An 8324-nucleotide genomic window follows, 5' to 3' on the forward strand; every position below is an offset into this window, starting at 1 on the left:
AGACAGGTACTGGACTGTGCATTTTAAAAGAGCATTGTTTACATAAATAATAACTTCCTTTTAGAAGAAATTAAAAGAACCACAAGTAAAAGCAAGCATTATTCAAGTGACTACATGCTTATACCTAAAAATTGCATATGTGTAAAATAATTTATAAATGCAAACAAACTTACACATAAACACAGTCAGATATTTTGTCGGAATTTGCTAGTTTACAGTTTCTATAAAGGATGCCTTGTCTGAATGCATGTGTGTTGTTAGAAAAGAGAAAGCAGAGCTTTGTGAAAAGTAGTTTGCATCCTACATGTTCCTCAAAATATATTTTACATCTAGTGCTGAAATTTTGAACTCTGGTATGAGTTAGCTTTGATCTATAAATCCAGCTGTTGCATATAAGGCGACTGATACAATTGTTATGTTTATAGCTATTGCGAAGGTAGTATCCTCTAGATCAAGTGATAGGGTAGTGTGCAAGAGAGTGTTCAGACAGACTTAGTTATGTAGAAAATGTTTGTTTATGGATAGTTTTTTTCTAAAGTCTATCAAATAAGAGTAGGTGGTGTTTTGTGGGTAACTGGCAGGTAGATTTCAGATTCATTGGTTGGGATCACTTCTTGAACATGCCTGCCTAGCATTGTCTTAGGTGCTGTGGACTATCCCATCTGTTCTCCAGCTGCTACTCCAGAAGGATGTTGATGGGTTCGGTGCCTTACTTTCTAGTCTCTGCCAGTGCCCCAGATACCTTGTGCATCTAAAAGAGCACTAGACACCTTAGGGGGTTTAAGCAAGTAGATTTTGCCTGCTGCAAATGCTTTCGGTCTGACAGCAGTATATTTTCTAAGTGTATTCTGAAGTTCTCTGTACTTAGTGTATAGTAAAATCTAAAGATAACTTTGCATGTAGCTATCCCAGTTAGGGGATTACAGCAGCGCTGGCAAAACTCATAGTATTGATCTAGCTTTGTTCAAGGTCACCCCACAAATTACTTCATAGCTATCTAGCTGTGTAACATTGTGTGTTCCAAACTGCTTTAAAAACACTACGTACTTAAAAATTTTGTTCTCTCTCAGGCCCTGCATTTTGCTTATGGACTCGCTGAGAGGCCCTTCCAGGTCAAATGTTGTGAAAACACTAAGGGAGTAAGTTTCATATCTGGGTTTTTGTTTTAATTTACAAAATTCTGCAAGAAAACAGAAATTTGAATTTACACGGTCTTTTATCACAGATATTTAGAGGTGGAATGGGAAGTCAGGAAAGGCAACAGAAGAAGCTTTTCCAAAGATGTCATGAAAGGTTCCAACCCAAAAGTGCCACAACAGAACAACTTCAGTGATTGCGGAGTATACATACTACAGTATGTGGAGAGCTTTTTTGAGGTACGTCTACTTGTTTATGTACGTGGGGTTTTTTGGGTGTCCCACAGCAATCACATATGAGCTATTAAAATTATTACAATAGTAAAAGGCTCTCTAGTGTAGATTTTGTACCTATTTATTAGATTATGCATTCTAAACTAGTTTACACATTAACATGCATAACTGTTTTTGAAAAGTAAGCTAATTACATACGTGCAACTAATAATGATATCAGAAATTGGAAGTTATGGAATTTTCTGAGAGAATGTTAAGAAAATATATTTAGAGTCTTCCTTTTGTGTTCTTTATAGTGCATACCCTTTAAAATGATCTGTTAAAAGTTCAAATTTGAGCTCAAAATCTAAACTAAACTAAAGATGTAATAGCAAAGCTTGTTCTTTTTTTCCCTAAGAAATGTGAGATTGAATAAATCCATTAATATAGCTAGTTTTTATAATTTGCATTAAAATATTTAAGTGGAAACATTACAGCTAAATGCCAGATGTTGATTCCATTGAAGAAATTGTTTCAAGTCTCACTAATGTTAACTGTCTCAGTCTTAAAGTTACAGTACTTTTCAGAAGTAGAGACAGTAGCACCTTCAGGTCTGGGTTGGAAGGAAAAATGATGGTCAGGTGAGATGTTGCCTGGTTGGAACACTAACTCCAGTTGGTAGGACCTCAGAGCACTTTCTCTTGTAACTAATCTTTCCTGAGAAAGCTGGTGTTTTTTTCTCTGTTTGTCCACCCTCCCCTCCCATGTACTTTATATGAGAGGAGCAGGGCTTTAGCAGAGTGTGTTCATGCAAATGGAAGCCAAAAGCTTTTTCTTTACCATTAAGCCCTGGGGAGCTTAGAGCCATCCTGTCTTGAGTGCTAGAGTGCTTCCTGTCTTGTTCACAGGGGATACGAGGAGCAACCAAGTTTTAATCATTTTAGCCCCTTCCTTCATGCAATTTTTTTGTTGAATTAACATGGGGCTGAATCCCTTGTCCTGCCTGGCCTTGCAGTATGGAGCAGCTTTGTCTGCCAGGGAATAGGGATGGCATGTAGATATGTCAGAGAGCAAATCACAAGGTATTCTCAGAAGTAACACTAGTGGGAATAGGAAAACTTGGATTGGCTGCACAGTACTTGACTGTCTTACAGTGTCTGAACTAGTAATTTCAGCTGCTGATGTATTTGAGAAATTGCACAAGGTCTCATTGTTTTCAGCAGTTCTACCAACAGAATGGGGAGTATGTGAGGAGGGGTGCTGAATCTGATGTTCACCGACTATTCAGGCACATCTTTTTCTTCTCTGTGGATTTATTAAAAGTATCTCCTTTTTACTAATGTGTTAAAATCATGATGCATGTTTTTTAAACCCACGACTCATTTGGCAGGGCAGGTGGTGTAATGAGGCGCGTACCTGTCAGCTATCACACTGAGTACTTTTTCAGCCCTCCCTCGGCTCCGTGCCGGTTCTGCTTGGCCCGGGGGGCAGCTCTCTGACTCGCCACAAGCCGGGTCCCCGCGTTCCCTCCGGCGTGTCGGGGGGTGCTGGCCGGTCTGCCGGGGGCGCGGCTCTCGCCGCCAGGGGCCGCCCTGGGGCCGGGCGGGAGGAGCGGGGCTCCACGGAGCGACTCCCAGAGCCAGGAGGAGCTCTGAGGCGGCGGAATACCCGCACAGCTGGGCACTGACCCATGTCCCGGCCTGTCTTCCCCAAAGTGAGCAGCAACGACAACGAAGAGCCCTTGTTAAGGGTGTGTTCGGATTAATGTGAAATACCTTTCTGCTGTTGGTAACCACGGTAATTAGTTTTTGTTGATGTTACTATTCCTTTGTCTGGCCTGTTTCAGAACTGAAATGATGGAAAACCTGTTCAGTTTTTGCCCATGGTTTTCTGCATTTTTAGTGTCATTCTCCTGAAGCCTGCTTACTGCTGGCGTTAGGTAGTTTCATCTGCCAAGTCAGTTCAGCACGGGGGGTTTATTGCTATATAATCTAGTTAATGTTCTGTTTGGATGTGCAATGACATTGCTAGTGCAACATCAAGCATTGACATGTTTCTGTGCAAAATGTGACTAGTTTTTTCCCAAGTAGCCTTGCTAGCGTTAGCTCAGTGGGTGAAGTAAATTGCTCTTAAATAACTCTGTTAATGATGTAAACTAGATTACACGAAAGGAGAAATTTGAGAGCAAACACTATTCCACAAACTGTTGTTTGGTTAGCTTCTCTCAATTCCGTGGGTGAATGACCTCTAGCAAGAAAACAATGTAAGTGTAAAATGGGCTGGTGCCAGGGGCTTTTCACAGACCCTGTTTTTTAGGGTGAAATGTAAAACTGTCTTTCCTAGTTGGTTGTGGTCCTAAAGGTGTTTATAAGAGCAGGAGTATTTAGCAAGAGATTCTTAATCAGCTCTATATTTTGATGCTAGTTATCCTTTAAAAAGAAAAAAAGCTCTATTTATTACAATAATTTTCTCTTTTTTTTTTTAATTAGAACGATTTTACACATTTATGCAGTCAGATGCTTTGTCTAAAAGATGTAGCAAACTGAATAGATTCTTTGGGCATTCTTACAATCAGAACTGTGATCTGAATGAATGTTGCTCTGTAACATACTTAAGCTTGATTGATTTTTTTACCTTAATTTTATACATACAAAACAGACAAATTGTAGAAATTTTGTTCCATGATAATGGAATGAGGTGGAGAAGAATGTAGTTTTCCCCACTACAGTTCTCTCCAATCTTTTAGGTAATAACTCCTTACTCCAAATTATCTTTCTTTTCAGAATCCCATTCTGAGTTTTGAGCTACCAATGAACTTAACAGACTGGTTTCCACGCCCAAGAATGAAAACCAAAAGAGAAGAAATACGAAAAATAATCCTGAAGCTGCAGGAACAGCAGAACAAGGAAAAGAAGGGACAAAAGGACCCAAGTTCAATGGAAAGACCTTTGCAGGAAAAAACAGAACAACTTATCAACAGCAGCTCAGACTGAATGTTGTATCTGTTGCATGTTAGCTCCACAATCAAAACTGAAATTACATTTTTGTCTGCCCAGACTAAAGATTTGGCATATTCTCTGCTCAAAGTTACTTGGGAATGTTAATGCCTGTATAAATGTGTGTCATAAAATGATTTAATTCCCACAAAGATGTGTATTAAGTAAGCAAGTCTGTACATATGTTAATGAGGCCAACTTTTTCAGCATTTGTAATTACTTTTTTTCCACTTGTTAGGGAGCTTTTGTTATGTATTTCTGTTAATAGAACTTAAATAGCAACTTCTAAACATAAAGCAAATAAAGAAAATATTTATAGGATAAAATGGTTAACTTTTTCTTTTTCAGTAAAGTTGTAATGTTACAGACTTAAGTAACATATAGGGAATGATTTGGTAGTGAGATAATTCATATTTTGACCCTATTTAGTTGCCCTTTACAAGATTATTCTGCTTGCGCTACAAACAGTAATATGGGTGTCTCAATGTACCATGGCCTCAGAGAGGGTGATTCCCATCCTCCCAGTATCTAAGTGTAGGCAGTGTAATAGTTACTAGGACTGCTTCAGATTTGGGGTTTTAAAAGATATGCATTGCAATTAAAATTCCACCCTTGCTTTAGTGGGACGGGCTAGGGAAAGGGGGAGAATGCTCTTTGACCAGAGATGACTATTCAAACAGTATTATAAAAGTGGTTTCAATGAAGTGATCTTGAGTGATACTATTAAATCATATTTTGTGGATCCCAAGTGTTGTACAGGTGTATTTTGAGACTTTCTTCATTATAAAATTGTATTTTGGTAAGTGTACTTGGAATAGCAGATTGCCCACATTACATTTTCTATGTTACAATTCTGAATGTTACATTCATATGTGCTTTATCTAAGTAATGAACATTTAAAAAGAAAAAAGTGTATGATTACTATTTTTTGTAATATTCATGCAAAAAACCAAAATACCAGTGTTCATTGCTTGCTTGTTTGTTCTTGGCTTTAGGTAGCGTCAGACTAATGTTGGGATTTGTTTGGATATTTCCAGTGTATTTTGATTTTACAACAATCTAAAATGCCATTGCTACTTAAACTGCAAACACAGCCTTTTATCCTTGTTACAGGAAGGCTTTGGTATTCAAATGAGGAAAGTAAGCAATGGTTTGTGCAAGGATATGTATATCCAGTCTTCTGCTATAGATACCTTTTAAGGGAAACAGAAACTGTCTCTTCCCGGGAAGGAATCTGTTGGGGGAAGAGAGAGACCTTCTATCCCTCCTTGCAGATAGTATTTTCTCTCCTGTTTTTTTTACTGGGAATGTCATTTGTCATTCCCTTTTCCCAAAGAGAAGCAGCAGGGAATTCAGCTAATGAACTGTGTATCACCTGAGAACAGTTTATAGATACAAGATCAAATCTAACCTAGTACTTCGGGTTCTCCATGAGTTCTCCTTCTCACTAAACCCTGAAAACACAGCTGCTAATTGACATTACTGCCAGGGCATTTCTTTACAGGTGACTATCTGCAAAACCCTTTGTGTAAAAGGGGGTTCATTCACCAAGGCATAGGGATTGCACATGGAGCAATACAACCATGGGTTGCTAATCTTTTGCACAGATAACCTGAGGGATTTAAGTGAGTTGTTCATTCCGTTGTCTCTTTCTTCTTGCGTAGACCCTGGGCCCTGTGGAGAATATGTAAACACCACATATATAAGTAATGTTAGAGATGAGATGATAACTCCACAGGTTTCTTGTTGAAAGTATGTGGGGGCAGTCTTCTGGTCTACTAATTAAATATGTAATGTGAACACCTCTGAGTTGTTCCCCATATCAACTTTATCCAGTATTTGGTGAAGTCTGTGATAGTTTCAGATTGTTTCCCTGCAGGGTCTTGTACTCCTGGCTTTAGTGCAACTGACATACTGGAATAGTAGTTTATACAAATGCAAGTAAATCAGTGATGGCTTGTAGGAAGGAAAATAATTTCTTGGAAATACAGAGAAGAGACAATTGCAAATAGAATGTATTCCTTCCCAGTCTAGTCTTTGCCAATGATACGTTCTAATTATATGGAATATATCCATATTTGATCGATATAATAGTTAGTTTTCCTTTTTCTAACATTTGTGATGCAGGTTCATAATTTGATGCTGTAGAACTATTTGGTTCTCTTGCTAGGAATGGCCTGGTGCTTCCTCCTTTTTTCTTCCTCTTTCCTGTCCTCCCCTTTCTCCCTCCCCGTTTTCAAAGCTGTGAAGAAAGTGTTTGATTTATCATTTAATGTTAAAGGTCTCGAGATCTTCAGTCATATACAGCAAGCTAATATACATGTTAAATATAGGAAACTTATTTTTTTAATAAAATGTGATGTTAATAGAAAAAAAACCCACAGAATTAAGAATGAGTTATTTAAAACTTTACTGACATGGTTTAAAAAGGTCACTACCTCATGTGCTTGTTAGGTATTTTTTCTTAACATGATGTTCAGCTGCACTACAGTGTTTTGCAACCTGAAGTTTTACCAGTGAATTGTCTGAATCAGATTTATTCAGTGGAAGTTAGTGGGGTGGGGATTAGATATGTTTGTTTAATAATTGTGTAACACCATGTACACTCTGAGGAAGGCAGAAGTTATATTCCTGTGTAAGATTTAAGATTATAAATGCTTTAAGGGTAGCATGACTGCTTTCTGCAGTATGAGGTATCAGATGGCTACCTAATTAAATGTATCTGTTTGTATTGTTTTTCACATCGGGTAGAATAACAGTTAAGAATTCTTATAGAAGTTTTAGATTACTTAGCATAAAAAATGCATGCACTTCTGGTGCACATTTGCAGGATAGCTGCAAAAGCAGAAGAGATGTTTAAGAAGTCCCTTATGACATTCCTATTTTTCTTGCTTAAGAAACAGTACACTCTTTTAAAGATCGGAGACTTCAAACAGAACTGTTGATTTTTGAGGTTGCACCACACTCTCATCTTGGAAGAATCTTAACTTCCAAAACATTCAGTAAAGAAAGACTTGAAAAATCAAACAAGCTTTACACCATGCATGCTTTTGATTTTTTTTTTTTTTCATGTATTGCATAGCAAATGAGTAGAGCAGAACAAGAAGCTTTTGCATGTATGATTTTTAATTCCTGTTAACATAGTTTCTCTGAAAATTGAAGTAATGGTCCTTTCAGATTAACAAACTGCAGCAGTTTCCTTATTTTACCAATCCACTGTAATTTTTTATTTAGAATAGAATGTATTTTCAGTCACTGGTTAAAGCTTTACATGGCTCTTTGTTGATAACATGATATTTGTGGTTTAGCATTTGAACAGCAGAAGTAGCTATAGAGGTGCTTGAGTCCCGATTCTTGGGCCATGATGATGAGAGGTACTGCAGTCTGGATAAAAAAAAAAAATACTTCATTTTGGTGTGATACTTTTTATAACAGTCTTTCTTAAATTCTCCATACTTAGTACCCCTAAAGAACCTCTGTGCAGAGCCCTAAATTCACAAAGGTACTTATCTCCCCAAGTCTTTTGACTGCTGGAAACCAAAGGGGACCTGATGTTTACAAACTGCAACTTTGAAACAGTAAGAGTGAGGTAACAGCCATTTTATTTATCTTTTACCACCATATTCTTAAACCAAATCCTTTCTGCTTAACTCAATCATGCCTGCTCAAAGATGTGATGAAAGATTGTCTGTTTTGTAGGTTCCAGTCTGGTTAAGTGAGGATGTAATCTGGAAAGTGACTGTTCTCTCTGTTGTGGTCAGTTGTTTTCTGACAGGCTAGATTTCGCTTGCTTTTAACAAATTTGCATGTAGACTCATGCAAACCTGTGGTTACAAAAGGAAACTTGGTAATGTACACTGTACCTTAGGGATTTTTTATTCAGTTGTGCAAGTAATTACTAGCTGCAACCTAGATTCAAGCAGCCAAGCTGCTACTTTGCTAAATCTTCTTTTTTTTCTCTTTTTTTTTTTTTTTTTTT

The 8324-nt window shown here is 37.7% G+C and overlaps 1 protein-coding gene across 2 annotated transcripts in view; it reads left to right on the plus strand.

Moving 5' to 3' along the window:
* Window positions 1–4671, plus strand: part of SENP6 (SUMO specific peptidase 6) — a 91852-nt gene extending 87181 nt beyond the window's left edge. For both annotated transcript variants that reach the window (XM_026844434.1, XM_026844435.1), the window contains 3 exons: window positions 1071–1139; window positions 1226–1376; window positions 4133–4671. In XM_026844434.1, coding sequence (XP_026700235.1) covers window positions 1071–1139; window positions 1226–1376; window positions 4133–4342 — 430 coding nt within the window. In that variant the 3' untranslated portion in view covers window positions 4343–4671. The remainder of the gene's footprint in view (window positions 1–1070; window positions 1140–1225; window positions 1377–4132) is intronic.
* Window positions 4672–8324: the final 3653 nt, after the last annotated feature.

Source organism: Athene cunicularia, assembly GCF_003259725.1.
Source record: "Athene cunicularia isolate RWA chromosome 3 unlocalized genomic scaffold, athCun1 chr3_part1, whole genome shotgun sequence".
In the NCBI taxonomy this organism is placed as follows: domain Eukaryota; kingdom Metazoa; phylum Chordata; class Aves; order Strigiformes; family Strigidae; genus Athene; species Athene cunicularia.